This window comes from Polypterus senegalus, chromosome 1 (genome assembly GCF_016835505.1).
Source record: "Polypterus senegalus isolate Bchr_013 chromosome 1, ASM1683550v1, whole genome shotgun sequence".
NCBI classification, from domain to species: Eukaryota; Metazoa; Chordata; class Cladistia; order Polypteriformes; family Polypteridae; genus Polypterus; species Polypterus senegalus.
The window spans coordinates 2,345,286-2,365,758 of record NC_053154.1 but is presented as its reverse complement, the minus strand read 5'-3'; the positions used below and the strand labels follow the sequence as shown (position 1 = coordinate 2,365,758).

Here is a 20,473-nt window from a genome sequence, read left to right as displayed (position 1 = left end):
CAACAACAGCAAATAATACGCCTGCTCTTAGCTCATCTTAAAGATTCCTTCAGCATAGGAACCCACTGAGAGGCTCCACCGGGAGACCCCTAAGAAACGTCAGCCGATGAGCACTGAGGTCCGCTGAGCTGACCAGAACTGCTCTCGGGGATCCACATGCTGTGGGTGGACTCTAGGGGGGTGTGCCCATTAAAGAGCCAGGGCTGAAGCAGACCATCAGCTCTCAAAATACCCAGGTGTGTGTGTGTGTGTGTGTGTGTGTGTGTGCCACTTTAGGATGAGGTGATTTTGATACTAGAAACCAATCCAAGTCCAGCCAGGAGTCTCACTGACCCGTTCTAGAAGTCCCTGCAAAACAAACAACCCCCTGAGCCGCTTCTCCAAGTAAAGAAAGAGATGAGGGTGAAAGGCACTATATAATAGATAGATAGATAGAAATGAAAGGCACTATATAATAAATAGATAGAAATGAAAGGCACTATATAATAGATAGATACAGTAGATATAGTGAAAGGCACTATATAATAAATAGATAGAAATGAAAGGCACTATATAATAGATAGATAGATAGAAATGAAAGGCACTATATAATAAATAGATAGAAATGAAAGGCACTATATAATAGATAGATACAGTAGATATAGTGAAAGGCACTATATAATAAATAGATAGAAATGAAAGGCACTATATAATAGATAGATAGCATAGTTGGCAGGATCAGATAGATAGATAGATAGATAGATAGACAGATAGAGTGAAAGGCACTATATAATAAATAGATAGAAATGAAAGGCACTATATAATAGATAGATAGAAATGAAAGGCACTAATAGATAGATAGATAGAGTGAAAGGCACTATATAATAAATAAATAGAAATGAAAGGCACTATATAATAGATAGATAGATAGCATAGTTGGCAGGATCAGATAGATAGATAGAAAGGCACTCTATTATAAAAATGAAAATAGACAGGTACACTGACAGCTCCTTTACAATACATACATACATAGATATGAAAAGCACAATATAGCAGAAAGATAGACGTGCAAGGTGCTATATAACAGAAGTGTAGGTGGCCAGATGTGAAGGACGTTACAGAATGAACTGACAGGTAGATGTGACAGGCACTATATAATAGAGAGGTAAATGTGAAAGGTGCTCTAGAACAGAATGATAGGCAGGTAGATGTGCCAGGGTACACTAGGTAGACATGAGTGGCATTGTCTAATAAAAACACTGACTGGTAGACAGACGTTCAAGGCGCCGTATCACAGACACAGAGATATGAAGACACCACACGACAGACAGGTGTGACAGGTGCTCTAGAGAGGCAGGTAAACGTGAGTAATGCTACATAACAGAAAGGCAGACAGGACAGAGTGAAAGACGCTATATGATGAATTGACAGACCGACGTAATGAGTATTTCATGATGAATGAGAGAGGGAGACCTGAAAGGCGCTATATAATAGTGACATAAACATGAAACACGCTTTATAATAGAAAGATAGTTGCGAAAGGCGCTATATAATGTGCTGACAGACAGGTTGACGTGAAAGGCGTTCTCTATTAGAGAGATTTGTATGAAAGGCACTATACATAGACAGGTGGCACTTTAATTGTCCCAAAGAGAAGTGACCTTCTTGTTGGTTTATGTGGCACAAGGATGAAACCAAAAGCAAGCAGAGCACAACGACAATGCAAAGGGAGCCGTGGCACCTAGTGATGATGATGATGATGATGATTTAGAAGTAAAAGCATATGCTGTGCTGCCTGTTGAATATGTCAGAGTGACACTCCATAGCAGGCTTGTCATATCAGGCCACTGCTTATTAAAGACACACTGAATGTCACTAATGCTCATGGCTGGCCGCAGTGTGTGTGTGTGTGTGTGTGTCTTGGTCTCCATACCCGCTGGTACCATGCAGTCTTCATTTGGTCCTGCCTCACCCTGATGCTGATCCCAGACTGGATGAAGTGCCCTTGGGTATTCAATGGCTGCCCTTCACCCACACTGTGAGGACCCTAAGAACTCCTTCTACCTCCTGGGTCACGTTGCATTGGCAGACTACCAGCTGCATGACCCCCAGTCCAGGTATCCCACTGGGTAGCGTGGTATTTAGATGGTGGTCTCCATCCATCCGTCTACTTTTGCGTTTTCTCCTCGCTTATCCCATCTGCAGAGAGCTGACCGGCCCTGAGGCCCACGCTGGACAGATGGCTGCTCTGGCTGTAGAAGTGTATCCAAGCCCAGGCTTTCTTTACCCGCTGAGCGACTCTCTTTTAGTGACCCAGTGGGCGCTGTGCCACTTGACTTGTCCAGGCTGACCACACACATGCCCTCTGTCATTTTGGTGGTGGCTTTGCCTCCTTGTCACACCTGTGCCGCTTTAAAACTAAAATGGCTGGTGTGTGTGTGTGTCGGACACATGGCAGTTGGCTTGGTGCCAGTCTACAGATATAGCGCCTTTTCTTACCTCAGACCCAGAAGTGGTGCGAACGACAGGCTGTGGAGCAGCTGGTGTTTTCCTCACCCCTTAAGCCCCCCATCTGGCACTCGGGCACTAATCCACTCAGCCGGCCGCCTGGCCTTCTGTTGACTGCGTGCCTCATCAGGGCACTGGAAGCCGCGTCACAACACCTCGCTAATCCCACTTGACACCTCAACAGAAGGAGTGGCGATCAGCCGGTCAGTCACGCCAGCAGGAGCCCACCGAGCGGTCATGCCATACCGAAGAAACGCCGCCCAGCAGCACAGAGGCTACAGCCGGCGCTGGATGGGGCACAAGAGGTCCAACAGCACCAGTGTCTGCAAGCTGCCCAGCATCCCCGAGTACCCGGGCTTCCAGGACATGCAGGTGTGTGACGGCAGATGGGGGTTTGCGGGAGTGGGACCCAGGGGACGACACCGCTCATTTCTGTGTTCTTGTGCCCAGGCTTACAGGAGTCTGCCCGGCAGCACTCCTTCCAGTCCGGTGGTCTCCGTGCGGCCAGCAAAGCGAAATTCCTTTCCGTTCCCGAAGGTCGAGACGGCTTCCCCCGTTGAAAATCTGGTCCACAGGAGCCTGCTGTTCCAGCAAGAGTTTGGCAGGTCTCAGGTGTGGGGGGGCTTCCAGGACAAGACCATGGAAGACTACTTCAATGAAAGGCTAGTGGAGCTGAAGAACCTGGAGAGCCGGCGCTGGCCGAGCTCCACTATGGGGGTATCGGGACCCCGGCACTGCAGCCGGGTGAGGCGCCGTAATAGCTGCAGTGACCTCCGGGTGGGCGGCGCCGTCAAGGCCTGTAAGGGTCCCATGAAAGGCTGCGAGGGGGCGATGAAGTCCTACAGCATGCTGGATTTCTACAAATGGTGCCGAAGTGACTGCTGGAATAAGCTGGCACAGGGCATCACCAGCTGGCGCGTCTTCAAGTCGTGAGCTCTCGCTCACTCACTCGCTCGCTCGCTCGCCTTGTCTGTTCAATACATGGCTTTGCACTTTGAACTGGCATTGTGGTGTTTTTTGGTGTGGAACTCCTGACCTATAGAATGGCGAGCAATGGGCGGGGCAAGTCTAGTGAGAGGGCGGGGCCAGTTCTCTGGAGGACAGTGGGTGTGTCCGAGTGGCCTCTTTTGGGTGAAACTACTGGCTGCCAGCCGGCACTTGGGGAGGAGAAAGAGACTTGCTGAGGTGAATGGGCGGGGCTAAAGGACTATACACGTATGAGTGGGCGGTGCCAGTAGAAGCTGTGGTAGTAGTGATGATATGGTCATGGGTTTGCTGCTTTTGTGCCCATCCCTCTTCAAGATGGGCACTTGGCATTATTGGCTGGCATATATATCAAGGGGCAAGCATACAGCACTTCTGTAGATTGCACTGGAGCAGGCACCCATAAGGCGGTGGTCAATGTCACATTGTCCCAAAGTAAATGAAGCCACGGACACTGTCTATCAGATCTGTAGATCCACACGAGCTACGACATGGCCAAGGAGCTGCTCTGATGCCCATGCAGGAGGTACCCATGGTGTGCCCTGCCTTTGCCAGTTTACTATTTCACAGAAGAAAGGCAATGTCTGCATTTGGTTCACTGTGACCCAGTGGCTCGTCACCTCCACAGTAATGGAGCACTAAATGTAGGGGTGAGGGGGGGCAGCAGTGGGCTGGGGGGCAGATATGCTGAGCAGCTGTGAGCCAAGACCCTGTTATGGGGTGGTGAGCGTCTGTCAGCCAGTGACTTCTAGGGGGCAGCAGTGAGCTATACAGTGGGCGTCCACTAGGGGCCAGCTGAGAGCTGAGGGTCTGTCTGTTCAATGGCAGTCCTGTAGGGGCAGCAGTGAGCTCCAATTAAAAGGTGAGCCAGACAGCCAGTTTGTGCTACATTCTAGGGGACAGTAGTGACAAGTGTGACAGAATCTATTGAGCTGCCAATATCTCCTCGATGGCAGCAGAGAGCAGAGGCTGTGTCGTTTGAATGTCTGTTATCTAGGGGGCAGCAGCAAGAAATGTAACAAAATCTGCTGGGTTTGGGGGCTACACTGCTGGCATTCTCTAGGGGGCAGGAGTGAGCAATACAGTGAGCCTCTGCCAGGGGGCAGCCAAGAGACGGCATGAGAAAGGCACTATATAAATACAATGTATCATTATTATTATTATCAAGGTACCCACTGCTGATTGTGAACGGTGTGGCAGGTGCCCTCTGGATGTTAGGATTGGGTGCTTTTGAACAACATGGGTTTTATTTCTGTAATTTTTTGCATTCATTTCTCCTTTTATTGTTCATTTGACAGATTTTCACACCAGAGGTTTGGGGATCATTTTTCCATGACAGAGGCCTTTATTGTTAATTGGGTCTGTTGGCACCACCATGACCGGGTATAAAATGATGGCAGGCTTGGCACCCCAATTTTTCTGGGTTGTGTATTTTACCCAAATGTAGGGAGTCGGGACTTTGAATGAAGAGTTTGGTTGGTATTTTGTCTTTGGAATTTTGGTTTGATTTGATACCTTGGCACTGCCCAGTCCTGTCTCTGCCAGTTTGGCCCTTCTCTCCTTGCCAACTGAATTCTGGGAGAGCACTAGGAGGCAGCACAAAGCTCATCACCAGGCTGGCAGTTTAAATGACTACGAAAACCAGCTGGTGACAGTGACTGTCCCACTCACCCTGCTGGCGTGCCGCGCTGATGCCATGTGTATTGTCAAAGTGTCAGCTGGGACATGAGCTTCATAAAATATTTTTTTATTCAAATGAATTGAAATCCAAAAAAAAAAAAAAAATCAAACAAAGAAACCAAAGCAACTCCGGTTTGAGGTCGCCATGCCGCTCGCGCTCCACACAAACTCCTCCCCTCCCACACAAACTCCTCCTCTGCTACACACACTCCTCCCATGCTGCACACACTCCTCCCCTCCCACACAAACCCCTCCCCTCCCACACAAACTCCTCCCCTGCTACACACACTCCTCCCATGCTGCACACACTCCTCCCCCACACAAACCCCTCCCCTCCCGTGCACACTCCTCCCCTCCCACACAAACCCCTCCCCTCCCACACAAACCCCTCCCCTCCCACACAAACTCCTCCTCTCCGGCGCACACCTCACGGCACTCCTGCTCCTTGCTAGCGGGAGGCCCCACCTCGGGGTCCAATGGGGACGTGTAGACAGAGCGTCACATGTGGACACGCAGGGTCTCTCTCGGGAAGTCTGCGTGCCACCCCCTTGTGCCACATCTACCCGCGTGGAAGAACGTCCACTCGGTGATTTCATCCCAGATTCATTTGGATACAAATGTACAAAATGTAAACGGGGACGTCAAGAGGAATTTATAAAAGTCCTCCCCCATCTTGGCGGGTGGGCAGGCGGGCGGGCGACTTGTAAAGACGTGCAAGTCATTTCTATTGCAGTGGTCCGACGATGAGACCAAACTCCGACATCTTGACCTGAGTGCAAGCGTGGCTCCCACCTCGGACGGGTGCCATTGAGACTCCGCCCCTCCCACTAGCTGCCTTCCGTGGAGTTGGACGTCATGTGATTGGAGTTGCCATGGTGATTAGAGTGGGCCTTGGAGTTGGAAGGGCTGCTCCTGTCGTTCTGTTGATGATGCTGGAAGAGGGAGAAAAATGAAAGAGGCGTCAGAAAACCAGAGTGGTGCCCCCTACTGGTAGGAGATGGGGGAGATGATAAGTGGCATATACTGGGGATCGTGTATCAAACTAGCAGTGACACATAGAGCAGGTCGACATGTCATGAGATGGATGAAGTGGACCATGAAGTAGGCCCACGAAGTTCTACAAGTTGTCACAGCAAGTGACCAGGTTCAAATCAAGACTGGTGGTCCTCAGGGTCCCCTTCCGTAGGTCCTCATCATCGTCACACACTCATCTCTACGTTCAGCACCATGGACAGCAAGGCAGGACCAATGGAGTCTGAGACTAAGACTTCGAGTAAATGGCACTGCCACCAGACGTGCCAGCTATTCAAGATGGGGACTGCCTGGGCACAGTGCCAGTGGAGTCCCTTCAGACATGCAGCTCCTGTAGAAAACACATGGCTCAAGGACCAGGGCAAGTGCTGGTGCCAAGGCTGCAGTCCCCTTCATGTAAATGACAGTGCCAGTCAGACAGGCTCTCTGCTGCCACCTGCTGTTAAAATCCTGAAGCGCAGGCCCACCTGCCACAATGGGAAGTTCAAGTTCAGCCAGCTGGGAATTCCAGCACTTCCTAAAGATGCCATAAAGCCCAAAGCTTATAACGCAGGTATCTGTCTCGACCCTGATGGTCCCCCCACTGGGTGGTAGCTTACCTGCCGCCTGAAGAGCCGCTGAAGCAGGCCCTTCTTGGGGGGCTCGGGCGTGCAGCTCCTGTCGAGGTCTGGAGGGAGACCCCCATTGGCTCCAAACATGTTGAGCTCTTTGAAGCACTCGGTTTCTATCATCTGGAGAGGGAAAGACGAGCGGTCAGTGGCTGGTTAGGCCTGGAGGAGAGACCCCCAAGCCCCGTAGTGGCACTGGCACTCACCTCATTCTGCCAAGGTATTGGCACTGAGCCCGTGGAAAATTTGGAATAGAAGTCGTCGTCGGTTTGGTCGAGGTTCACGCCCTTGACGGTGGAGAACTGCTCGATGTCCAGAACGTCCTTGCAGTAGACGGCCCGGGGCTGGAGGGGGGAAAACAGTAAAGAGAGGGTGCTGGGATTGGGTGAAACAGACTGGCATGGCTGAGGTAGGTCACCAGCTACAGAGTGTCAAAGGTACCACACGTGAGGAAAGGAAGCACATGGGTCTGAGTTGGTGTCCATCTCTGCCTTCCAAGATGAAGATGGTGGACACCAAAGAGCAGGTAGTTGGGGCATCAAAAACCCAAAGTTTCATCATGCCAGGCTTACCCATTGTGTGAATAATCATCTACAGTAAAGCACAAAGTGACGGGCACTCTAAAACACCATCACTTCTGAGACCCTCCCGCCTAAAAGAGCCAGTACTCCCCCGCACATGTGAGGGTTACCAAAGGGGGGGGGGGCACTCTCACCAGCGACCCACTCATGCCAGTCCCCGTGTCTGTCTCTTGTGGCATTACTTACATCTGGAACAAACGGGGGCTCCAACATGCCCGCTTCAAGGCGCTTGAAGTTGATGGTCCTGAAGAAGGGGTGGCGCTTCACCTCGCTGGCGTTTTCTCCTCGGCATCCCAGGCGGCTGGCGAAGTCTTTGGTGAGTAACTGCGAGACAAAAGCAGAGCAGCAGACCTGAGTCTGAGAAGGGCAAGAAAACATTTGGGCGCTGGGCACGAGGGCCAGAGCGGGCACTGAGCACAGGCTCAGGGGTGGCTACCATTTTACACACGGACATCGCCACTTCGGAGAACTTGTCAGAGTAGACCTCCTGGGACTCCAGCACCCTCTTGTCCACTTCCTCCCGCTTCACCTTCTCCTTGCGCCCCCGGAACGGCGACTGCCCGGCGATCATCTCGTAGATCAGGCAGCCGAGCCCCCAGTAGTCCGGGCTCAGGGCGTAACGCTGGTTGTTGAGCACTTCAGGAGCTTTGGTGGAAAAGAAAAAAAAAAGGATGGAGATCAGGGGTCAAGATGGGCACATGTGAGGTGGCACAGCGTGGTTGGTGGACATGGGTGATGCCAACCACCTTGCTTGCTCTCTCACACTCAGACGGTGCCACCTTTTGTGAGACAGCCAGACCACCAAGCTTGTGGGCAGCTGGCACCCGCAGGCAGCCTTCATGCAGTCAACAGTCCTGCCATCACAGTGCCACCCTTGTGACTCTGGCACCCTCAATAATGCCCGCTTACCCATGTACCCTACGGTGCCCACTCTGCCTCGTATTGTTTCACCTTCGGGGATCTTCACTGCCAGCCCCAGGTCAGATACGCGGATGTGGCCTGAAGGGAGAAAGCAGGTGACGGTCATCAGCACACTGAGGGGACAGATGCAGTTCCACAGTGCCATGCAGAGCATGCTCTTCGTGCCCTCTGTATATTGTGTGCCCAGAAGGCATCAGTGGGCACAGGCTTACCGTAATCATCCAGCAGGATATTTTCAGGCTTCAAGTCTCTGAAAATCAAAACATCAAAGAGAGGCCATCAGCAAGACAGCGGGCACCGAAGCCCGGGTACCACATGGGTATTCGATCCTGCCCCCACCTGTACACAATGGACTCCCTGTGCAGGTCTTCCAAGCCACAAAGAATCTCAGCAGCGTAGAACAGTGCCCGCTCCTCCTCGAATCCGGGGTTGCCCATGTTGTAGATATGAAACTTGAGGTCTCCGCCATTCATGATGGTGAGCACCAGGCAGAGGGCATCCTTGGTTTCATAGGCATAAGCCAGGTTGACCTGCAAGAAGAGAGAGTGAGGGTGGGGTGGGCACTAGGGAGAGCACCTCCCGCTGGGCACACGCCCGCCGATACTTACTACAAACCTGCTGTTGACTTTCTCCAGGATCTGCTTCTCGTTCAGTGCCATGGCCTCTCCCTTCCTCTTTTTGATGCGCTTCTTCTCCAGTCGCTTGCAGGCATACATCTTCCCTGTGGCACGGACCTGGCATGCACATACCTGAGTTGGCAGAGAAACAGCACGTGGGAATGGGGACCACAACTGCTACCAGCAGGATGGTCAGTGGAGTTTGGGGTTTGGGGCTGGCACTCAGCATGCCGCATAGCATGCCACGCAGCATGCCACTCATGCTGTGCCAAAGGCCTCGATGTGCCCTCTTTCACCTGAGTCATTATAAAGACACCAGGGGGCGCTCCTGCTATGGAGCACATGTGTGTAGTTGGTAACTCGTCCTCCAGCCGAGTGGCGCATGTAGAGGACTGTCAGGCCATTTGGTGGTCACCTTCATGATAGGTGCCCACTTCCACATTCAAACCGGCTGAAAAGTGCCACATACCTCGCCGAAGCCTCCTTTGCCGAGGACCCGGTATTGTCGGAAGGTGTTCTTTGTGACGGGCTGCCTGGAAGACGAGAGGAGGACAGATGAGGAGTGCCACTTCTGGGCAGGGATACCAAGGCCATTGGCAGCGAGTGACACTTACCTCTCCAGCCACTTCCATTGCAGAAAACGGTCAAACTGCACCGAGTCCTGGAACTGCAGAAAAGGCTCGCCGCTCAGGAAGCTCTGGACACACCTGGGGAGACGCAAAGGGTTAAACAGCATGGTGCCAACGCCATCTGTGCATGAAGGTCCGTTTGTTACCTCTCCCTTTACTCCTCCCCTGCCTCTCCAGTTACCTTCTGTTGCGTCTCTCGTCTCTCTCAACACCTGAAGACGTCAAGCAGTTGCCTGGGGCTTTCCCTCTTTGACTTGTCCTTGGCCCTCGGCCGTCGCTCCTTCATAATTCAACAACTCAACGTGTGCCTCATGAACCCTGGTCTTAGTCAACATTAAAACACAACCTGAGCCTTTCCCTGTGGGCCATCCTGCCGACTACGCCAGTCCAGTCTTACAAGAGGCGATCCATTTGTATCAAACCTTGGTTTGCCTCGATCCGGTCTTCTTGTCTCTTTCTCCATTGGCTATCCTGCCGACTACGCCAGTCCAGTCTCACAATCTTAAGCCTTGGTCCAGCTGAACACGTTTCCTTTTCATTCCCGTGTCCTACTCAACTGCACAACATGTGATCCTTTCATGCCCAGCCTGTCTGTCATGCCCTCAGTGCCGCTCCACGTTTGCCCAGCTCAGGCTTGTCGTGTGGGTGTTACCATTTTCTCCATCGCTATCCCACCTACTACACCATTTCACAGCTGGCTCCCCACATTTAAACCCCTGCTCTACTTGTCGATTGACCCTCGCTCAGCTCTCTAGCGCCTCCTATCTGCACCTGACTCCTGGCGCATGTCACTCTCTGATCTTTAGAGATTAGTGTCGTTATATAGCGCCTTACAGGGGTTTCACAAAGTGTCCCACCAAGCCACACATTCCAGGCTCACTGCTGGTGACTGAAACATCCGAGTTATGGAGGAGCTGACATTCCCGGGCACGAGGGGCATTCGGCTGAGGAAACTAAAAAATTCAAGATGCTGGCGGGCTCGCTTGATTCAAACGAATGTGGGCACTCAGTGCCAGTGCTGATGAAGGTGTCCACCTTGAACCTGCCATGTTATAACTGCCTGGCACAGATGGGTCACGCCAGTCCTCTAGAGACCATGGTGATGTATACCACATGTGCATATAGCGCCTTACCAGCACGTTTACTACAGTACATGCCCAGTGCGCTTGTGGCGAGGTCATTAACCAGTGGGTGGCAGCATCACTGGCCCTGGGTCCAACTAGCCTGTGAGTTATACCTGGCATGAGTCTGCCCTCCAATGGACTGGCATTGAACCCGATGTTTACGTGTGAATTTATGTAAACGATCACACTGGGCAGGCGATGCCAAAGTAATTGAAAAGCAAACTGGCAGTGTGCCAGCGTCTGTCTCTTTGTTCCGTAATTCATTTTTGGCTGAAGTTCCATTGCGTTAGGTGGCTTGTTTTTAACCCCCTCACCCCCACTCATAAACTGCCCAAGTGCCCCAGAGTGCCAGCGCTGAGGTGTGCCACTCTCAGGCCCTCAAGTCCAATCAGCCCCACCAATAAGGCAGCTGTGAGATTCTGTCCGCTTCGCCAGAGGGTCCCGTCCGCGCTGTTGGGGTCCCATTGCAGACCCTCAGCTCTCAAGATGGTGGACACTCACGTGACACAGTGGGCGAAGAGCTCCTTGCTGGCCTTGACTTCGAGCCTCTCCTTCGTACGACACACGAGCTCCTCGGGAAGATGGCTGACGTGCTCTGAAGACTGTGGGGGGGTCAGAAACAGTAGAGGTCAGCAACCTCGCCAAGGTGCCAGGATGAGCGCTTGTGCCCGGCGGGGCTCTACGATGGCAGACTGCTTACCTCCTGGCAGAGGAACTGCCTGACGATCTCACGGCCGCTGTCGGCGAGCTTCTCATCCGGAGTGACTTCATACTCGGCCTGCGGAGACACAAGAGGGCGCCAGAGAGGACGGGCACATTAGAGGCCACCTGGGACCGAGGGCCCAAAGCACCACCCTCAGTAGCCAGGGGTGACCGGCGGCCACAGACTGACCGGCACTTCAAAGAGTGACCACGCCACAAAATGGACCAACCAGGGCCACAATGGGACTGATCAGTCCTTAAAAAGCATCAGGCCCAGTCATGAAGTGACCAGGACTGCAAAGAGTGACCAACTAGTCCTAAGTCAATGACCAGAGCTGTAAAGGGACGGATTACTCCACAAAGAGTGACCAGCCCTGAAAGTTCACTACCAAGTCCCAAACCACTTCTTAAAGAGTGACCATTCCTACCAGCACTGCACTGTCAGGCCCAATAGCACAGAGTGACCACACCTAAAAGAGAATGACCAAGTCCAAAAAGAGTGACCACACCAAACTAAACAGACTGACCAGCCCTAGAAGAGCTGCAAAAATGGAGCAGGTAGTCCTAAATCAGTGACCAGGGCACTCAAAACAAAAGTAAACAGATAACCAGCCTGGACACTGGGCTGACCGTCTCTAAAAGGGTGATGACAGAGTGACCAGTCCTAAAGCAGATGAGTGACCTGTCCCTAGACTCACAAAGTGGACTGTCCACCTTTCCTAGCAGCACAAACAGGTCCAGAGACGGAGTGACCAGTCCTGACAGCAGGAGCACACCCCTTTGTCACCCCTTTGTCACCCCTTTGTCACGAGTGGTCCTTGAATGAGTGAGTCCTCAGTTAGAAAGACACCATAAAAATAAGAGAAGCGCTGGGCACATCGACTTCCTCCTCTTCTCCTGCTGGCACCCACCTGGCATCAGAACATGGACGGACCCTCTTTTGTCAGATGGCCCATCATGCTCACAGGAAGCCGGTGAGACAAACACGGGTAGCTGTGGTGGTCTCTGCTCCATCCCCGTGCCCAGGCTAGCGCCACGGCTTCTACTCACCACCGAGTCGAGGAACTTTATGCAGCGGCGCAGCTCCGGGTGGGCATCACAGAACTGCCGGAAAAGCAGGCATCCGATGGGCTGCTTGTCACAAATGCTGGAGTAGTCTCTGTCTGGGGAGAAGGAGGCACAGCAGTCAGTGGGCACAGCAAAGCCAGCAAATTATATAGTGCCGGGCACAGCTACCTCTGGCATGCAGACACACAACATGCCCAGTCACCCGAGTGTGAAGCAGAAAGGGGGTGACAAAGATCTTTAAGATGACCCCGGGGGAGTCCTGGTTGGCACAGGGTGACACGGCCACCTCGCTGTGCCCAGCCAGTCTCAGTTCAGTGTCATTGACTGGAGCCTGCACCTGATCTGAATTCGTAATACAAGGGAGCAGTCGGGGTGCCACCCGGTGGAGGACGGCTGCCACTGCCCGTCTTTGTCTGCTTTGCTCCTTCACTTTCACTGTCGTTCTGTAAACATGTCCTGCCACCAGACTGCATTGTCATTTATAGCGCCTTTCCTGTGCCCGACGCACTTCAGCTTCTTTCTCACTAAAGTCTGCATCGTCCACTTCTCACCGTTTCTTAGCCTGATGGATGCTGGGGAACACCAACCTGAATTCCAAGCAGCTGTGCCATGTTTTGTCCCTTCCTGCCATGACTGGCACCGCCGCCTCATTTCAGTCTGTTTCTTCCTTGCTGCCAATGCCTCCCTCCTGGATCCCCTTATGGGGGCACTGATATGTTATCTTAGCATTTCCCGTTGGCACTTCTTGTGTTTGACATTAAGACTTAATTGATACAGTGTCTTTCATGCCTGGAACATCCTGGCACCCACCTCAAAGCCACCTCGGGCACACTGTGCCACTTACCTAGTGTCTCCCGTAGTTCTTCACACTGGCTGATGTGAGGGAACTTGAGGATCTCCTTCCACTTCTTACTTTTGCCCTTCCGCTTTCCTCCTCCACCTGTCAAATAAATGGAGGGGGCACTGAGTGGCACAGAGTGACACAAATTCAAGAGTCAGCCACACTTACCTGGAATCAATGAGGAAAGCAGCAGCAGCAGCAGCCAATCAGTGTCACCGGCTGGGCATGCCATACACATTAGGGGGCGCTGTGTTTAGCCACTGCAAATGAAACTCTCTGGCACTCACCTGGCAAGCCCTAGCAGTGTGGTGGGTGATGTCAGGGGGATGAAAGTAGCACAGGCTTCAAGGCAGGAACCCACCCTGGATTGGGCACCCGCCACCACCACAAGGGGGCACTTAACCCAACCTGTGCATCTCCAGGGTGTGTGTTTGGGCAGACATGCAAACTCCCCACAAGCAGGATTAAAACCCGAGATGGCGCACCAGTCCTGACACAACCTGGGTGCCCACCAGCTACACGTGTAAATGAACATGCCAAGTCAATCCTGGCAGGCAAGTGGGAGTTAATAAAGTCAAACTGAAGGGGGCGCTATAAAACTTAACACATCACAGCCTAACTCGAAACATAAAAGGAAAGGCAGTGAGAGATCAAAATGTCTCCAAGTTGGCAGAGTGTGGCACAGGGGCACCCAAGGTGAAGCATCGTGGGAGCTGTGAGCCACAGGGACACAAAGTGACAAACTGGAGTTCAGTCAGCCATCCTCATGACCTCTGACCTCCGTCCACTGCAGGACGTGGGCCTGTTTGGTAATCCAGTGGACGGTGTGGGCGTTAGGGGCAGTAAGGTGGGCACCACTCTAGAGGTACAGACACTGAGTTCTGTAGGTGATCAGTAGACAGGGGGCAGCACAGAGCTGAAGGAGCCTCACCCAGAGTGACAGACAGGGGGCGCTGTGGAGTTCAATGGGCCTCACATGGCATTACAGATAGAAAGTGCCAGGGAGGCCAAATGTGGCATTGGTTCAAGGCAGCACAATGAGCCTCACCCAGGATTACAGATAGGGGGCGCCACAGGGCAGAATGAAAATTGTGTGGGCAGTGCTAGTGGGTTTCCAGGAGTGTAGTAATGAGTCAGACTGGGGTCTTTGCTCGTGAGCCGCTGACAGCGGGCACCTGAATGAGCCCCACCTGCAGGCACAGATAAAGAACACCACAGAGCTCATTGAGCCCCCTTCAAGTTAAAGATGGGGGCGCCACAGAGCTGAATGAGGATTGGGTGCCAGTCTCTGGGCAGCTTCAGACTATTGCACAGGTAGGCAGAGTAGACGGGCATAGCGATGGTTCAAGCGGGGGTCTCTGTTGGTGAGCTGTAGACAGGGGGAGACACCAAGCTTCATGACAGACGCTGATCGTGGAAGTGTCACCTGATTGAGGAGCCCCTGGGGGGTTTGGCTGGGACGCCTGTGCCCGAGGCAGCGCCCAGCACAGATGGCTCTCTATTTACCTTGACGGCCGTGGCTGCCCGCCTCTTTGCACTTTTGCCTCCGCGCGTCTGCATTTTCCACACAATTACCCCTCGCTCTTCCTAATGATCTGCTGGGGCCGTCACAGGCCGGTGTCTGCCAGGCTGACGGGCACCTCTGCTCTCCATTTCAGCCGCACCTTTCAGAAGTGTGCAGTTTAGGCAAAAGAAAGCTGAAGGCTCAGTGGGAGACCAAGCAGTAGTGGCACCTGGCAGCACCACACCCACTAGGCACCACAGCCACTGTGGTGTCACTATTTGGCCAGGAGCACCTTTAGCCAGGGGGCAGCTGTCACCCAAGACATGTGGGGGCACTGTCTTTTGTCTGAAGTGCCAATCCTGGCAAAAGCTGGATACAAAAGCGTGAAGAGGAAAAGCAGCAGCTGGCAAAGGCCGAGATGAAGAAATGAAAAATAAACAAATTGGCGCTCCTGCCAAGGAGAATGTGGACCAGCACTGGCGGCGGGCACCACAAGCGAGTCACACAAAGCATCTGCTGATAGAAAACTCCGATCTCATCTCGAATGGCAAACAAAGAAAACTGAAACGGTGGCAGGAATGGAAAAGTCACACCAGGGGGCGGTAATGAGAGCGTGCTAGGCCTCAGAGTGCCACTGGTGCCAACCTCACACTGAACAGTTCCCTAATGCACCCACTGCCAACATTGCCACCCCCACTCCGACTCCCCAGCGTACCCTGTGATGCTGCCCTGATGCCCATCTGATGCACACATACAAACTGAAGCCCATGCCCACCCTGCTGTGACTTGTTCAGCTCTAGGATGCCCCCTATCAGCACTCTTTGTCACAGTCTGTGCCTTCGAGCTGCTGCGTTGCATTCTGTGCCACTTGTCACTGTCAGAACCGCCCGCTTTAAGCAGATGGCACAAACTGAATAACTGTAAGTCTCAGGCATTCTCAATGCCAGTCTTGGGTTTGGGAGCTGAAAAAGGCAGCCTTGTGCCACACAGTCCAGAGCCATGGCCGCTAAGCCACCCTCATGCTGGGTTACAAAAGGAGGTTCCATTGCATGCAGATGCCCATCAGACAAGGGGTAAACTGGATGCCACCACACACTATAGGTTGGGGCTCCCTTGTGCCCACTGCAGCAGGGACAGGCTGGGCACAGCTGGCAAGGTTGAAATGGAGAGAAAGAGGATTCTGATGTGAAAACGAGCACTCGGGACCAACAGGCCTCAAACTACGGGCGTCAAACAAGGAGGTAGCACAACAAGGTGGCACCAACTGAGATTTGACCTTTTCTGTCCTCAGAATTCCAGGAATGTGTGACCTTCAAGAATCTGACTATCTGGCCGCTGCCCCCTTTGACCCCAGATGTGTCTACATTACTATGGCAACGTGGAGCAGCCTCTGACCTCCAGGGTCTTGGGTTCAAATCCCAGCCTGGCTGCCGTCCATGTGGACCCTGCAGGTCCAGGGGTGTAAATGAGGGGACTCTTAATTGGCACCCCGTCCAAGATTAGTTAATGCTTATGGCCCACAATGACCTTATGGCGGGCAAAGCCAATTTTATGAAGGATGCCAGGAGGAATGCAATCGAGTCTCATGGACACCAGACACGGCTCTATGGCTCAGAACTTGGCACAGCTTGGCACACATCCACCTGTGCTTCCTGCTTGTCCACTTCATAACCACACAGGCCTCACTGCCCTGGGGACCCGCGTTCAACTCCCTGTACCCTCCAAGGTGGTGCCCAAGACAAGCAGATAAGGTGGCTTGGCATTTTCAAACAGGCCCAGTGTATGTGTGTGCCATCCATGTGGCCTTGGAAAAAGAAATGGGCAATTGGCTCTGCCATCTTCTGGGTCACCACACTGGACGACAGAGCGACAGCTAAATGTGGCCCTCACGAGTTCACCCGCCAAAAAGTGCCACTAGGGGGCACCATGCAGCCCTGTAGTGTGCCTAAAGTAAAAGGAAGTGCTGGCACAATGAGGGGCATCACATGTGGCTGAGTCTATGTAGTGAGAAGACGGAGGACATGCCAGTCCACAGCGTGGTGTCCACGTCAACCTGGTCCTGTGACAGGCGCCAAGTAGGTAAACTTGGCAGATGTGGTGAAAGCCGACCCCAGAGGTGAAAAGCGAGGCACCGCCAGGCAGGAGACAAACTGTCTGCCTTTATGTTGTGTTCTTCACAAGGTGGCACCATTATGACACACTGAGCACCAGAGAGGACACTGCCACACACGCCCGCTGTCCTTCTTGTATATAGTGCCCATTGGGCTCCTCATTGGCACAGCTAGAGTACAGGCTGGTGGAGTCATGGCGGGTAAAGATCACACATGAACACAGGGTGTGAAGCGCATACCTTCTGAATTACAGGCATGTTGGTGCGTTCAAGAGGTAACAACAAGCGGTGGCAAAGATCGCTGAGGGCATGCCAGGTAATCACTAATGTTGGCACTGAGCCCATCACATGGCAGGGACAGAGGGATGGAGGAGGAGGTTGGCTGCATGCAGTGAGATCGAGTTGCCACACCAAAGATATGACAAACGCCTGGATTGGGACCCAAGTGCAGCGGGTGGCACCTCAGCACCATGCTGGAGCAGTGCGAGACACTGGCTGGAGTGCCAATCCTGCCACCAACCCCCAAGTTTTCCCTGTAAATTGGAGGACCTGCATGCAGGTCTGGGTGCTGATTAACGTCATACCCAGGAGAGAGGGAGGGCATCTTGTGAAAATGAGCTGCAGTGCCACCTGCTGAAATATTTCACAAAGAGCCTCACCCAGAGTTACATGTAGGGGGCACCATAGAGCCAAATAAGCGTATTCACAGTTACACGTACGGGGGTGCCACATTCAGAGATCTGGATGAATAAGCCTCACCCAGGGGGCATCACAGGGCTGGGTGAGCCTTACCCAGCAGTCTAGTTAGGTAGCACTATTGTGCTGAATGAGCCTCACCCATGGATACCAATGGGGGCACAATAGAGCGGAATGCGTATTGTGTGGCAGTTTCTGGGCACTGCTAGATGGCGTCAGGGTCACAAACAGGCGTAGTGATGGTTGGTGAGCTGTAGGCAGGGGGTGCTATGAAGCCGAATGACAGAGCAGCAGTCAAGCCTGTGAATTGGTTCAGGCTGGGCACCGCTGTCATCGCTGTTCAGTGCCACTTTATCCTGATATGTGGGCTCTGATTTACTGCGACTGATGGAGCAGCCCACTGCCAGCACGTGCTCAGGACCTTCTCAGTGGGGTCAGTGGTCACTCCTGGAGTGCCCGTGCCACAGGTTGGAATGCGTTCAATGTGGAAGTCAGCTTTGACACTGGCACACCAGCAGGTGGCACCATCTGTTCCTGACATGTGTGGTTTGTGGTGAGCAGGCAGTGTGGCGCAGTGGTGAAGGCTTTGGGCCTCAGACCCTGAGGGTGCAGGTTCAGATCCCACCACTGACACTTCTGTGTGACCCTGAGCAAGTCACTCCACCTGCCTGTGTGCCAATTGTAAGTCACTTTCGATAAAAGTGTCAACCAAACAAGTGGATGTAAACATTAGTATTAAAGGCAAGGCTGGCAGCTGTCATGGCACAATTGCAAGTATGTGCCAGGCCCTCTAAGAGTTCAACTGAGGCTCACTTAAAGCCTACAAAGATTGGCATATGCCAGCACTCTGCCCAGTGCCCTCTCTTGGCCAGGTTTCTTGAGTCCCTCTTTACCTGAGACCACCCAGTTCAATGTTGTGTGGTGTGTGCAATGACCGGGTACAAGTGTGCCCGCACCCACATCCGATGATAAGAGAACCTTTAGTGGCATTTCACTTTCATGACTCAGTCGTATGGCAGCATATGAAGATGGGGCACAGGTGGCATTAAGTCACATCAGCTCAGTGCCAGTCCCTACTGTATGTGGCATAGACATGGGGAGAAGGATCTTGGAGATCCACTGCAAAAGGAAAACTTCTGGTGAGCCAGTTGTTGTGTCCTGATGACCTTTCACAAACTTATAATTCTATGCCACCAGGCCTGTGGTGACATTGCTGTCATCTGATTTTGAAAGGCTGTAAGACCCCATGAGCAGCAAATGGTGTACTGAAAATGGCAGAGCGCCATGGGGGGGTTATGTCCTCCTGTGCTCGGGCATTTCCTCGGTCCATTCCACCACCCACCTTGTAGGCCACAGGTCAGTCCCACTGTCCCCTCCATGAGTATGAGGGGACATCTGGCACCTAAGACCCCTTAGCTGGCTCGTCCAATCTCACTGTGAGAGCATGGAGAGCATCAGGCTCACCTCCTATCCCACCTAGAGAGGTGACAAGTGTCACCCATAGACTGCAAATTCTGGTGAGCACATCATTACCTCAAGAATGGAAAGGATGGCAATGCCATCTGCAAGTCTCTACTTTGGAAAACCCCTTAATTTGTAGCACAGATGGAGAAATAGGCAGAGCTGGAGGAGCTCGGGTTGAAATCCTGCGTTTGGTGGGCTGTGAATGTCACCAAAGGGTCCGCATACCAATGGCACGGCTGTAAAGCCTGACGACAGCCACAGACAATCCATTCATTTGTGATTTTCTGGCTTGAGTGGCACCTGAACACCGAGAGCCCCTGGTCACTTTGAGGACCTTCAGACTCGACTTGTCATTTTGGAGTAATTAGATAAGGGGGGTCCCGTCCAAGCTGTTCCAATGAAATGATATAGCGCCTTTGTGGCGAACAGAGTGGGCCTTCTGTATGCTGAACTGAACAAAGGCTTCCCCTTGGAGACCATCCAGCCAAAGCCTGGTGATGCCCTCTTCACCACCGAAGCTGCTGCCCGTCCCGATGGACTCCCTGCGGGGCTCCCGGGGGCAGTCGGTGGCGACAGGGCGGGACCCCCGGGCAAGCGGCACGTGTGAATGAGAATGGAATGGGGCGGGCGGAGGTAATTCAACGACAGACAGATGACAGCGAGGAGATGACAGCGAGCGAGTCGCGGCACAAAGGCATCCGCGGCGGAGAATGGCCACCGTGAGGACGGCGCCGGCTCGTCATGATCAGAAGATGCACATCGCAAATGGAGCTTTTAAGGCCCCCCTCCACCCGCCCACCCCGTCTTTATGACCTCATCACAGCGGCTCCTTACCGGTCCTCCCGCTCTCTCCCCCCCCACCACGAAGGCTCACCTTCTCGGGCTTTGAGCAGCACGGTGTTCGCTACGATGTTCTCCAGCTCCATTTACAGGCAGCGCGGGCAGAGCGGGGCTGGCGGAGCCTCAGCAATTCCTTAATTCCGAGATGACGAATCGCGTCTGCCCGCACCCCCCTCCAGGTCGCTCCCTTTTTATTGTTTATTTTTTTTTTCCTTGCGCGGCTTCTTTCTGGTTTGCCCCTTCGGCTCCGCACTCATCTATCACGCCGATTCCCTCGATCTCTCCATCCTCAACGCGGCTTTCACGTTTCAGATGCTGCTGCTGCCTCCCATCTGGGGGTGTGGTACAGCGGACTGGCAGACAAGCTCTCACGGCACCTGCGCGAGACGCGGGCGCGGTGCATCCTGGGAAGTGTAGTCTCCGGCGCTCCGCGGCTGCGTCTTTCTGAACTCACGAGGTGTGCGTGCCCGTGCTGGACGAGGGAGTTAAGAGCTGGAGATCCGCGATAATGAGAAAGAGCCGGAGGTGGCACTGATGTCAGTGTCGAATGACAGGGGGCCGTGAGCTGCACTGAGGGCAGCGCTT

At 53.1% G+C, this 20,473-nt stretch overlaps 2 protein-coding genes across 2 annotated transcripts; one reads left to right on the top strand and one right to left on the bottom strand.

Moving 5' to 3' along the window:
• The first annotated feature begins 1,987 nt into the window (after positions 1–1,987).
• On the top strand, positions 1,988–3,420 carry LOC120517448. The gene is made up of 2 exons (XM_039739782.1): positions 1,988–2,859; positions 2,938–3,420. Exons 1-2 carry the CDS (start codon positions 2,725–2,727, stop codon positions 3,418–3,420), a joined length of 618 nt encoding a protein of 205 aa, XP_039595716.1. The 5' UTR covers positions 1,988–2,724.
• Positions 3,421–5,544: 2,124 nt separating this feature from the next.
• On the bottom strand, positions 5,545–20,250 carry LOC120521554 (G protein-coupled receptor kinase 5-like). The gene is made up of 16 exons (XM_039743106.1): positions 19,923–20,250; positions 13,278–13,373; positions 12,416–12,528; positions 11,364–11,441; positions 11,165–11,265; positions 9,525–9,617; positions 9,380–9,443; positions 8,902–9,042; positions 8,633–8,823; positions 8,506–8,543; positions 8,282–8,371; positions 7,809–8,017; positions 7,559–7,696; positions 6,998–7,135; positions 6,783–6,914; positions 5,545–6,083 (listed from the first exon to the last, which is right to left on the bottom strand). The coding sequence occupies exons 1-16, from the start codon at positions 19,972–19,974 to the stop codon at positions 5,979–5,981; spliced, it is 1,779 nt and encodes a 592-aa protein (XP_039599040.1). The 5' UTR covers positions 19,975–20,250; the 3' UTR covers positions 5,545–5,978.
• Between the last annotated feature and the right edge of the window lie 223 nt (positions 20,251–20,473).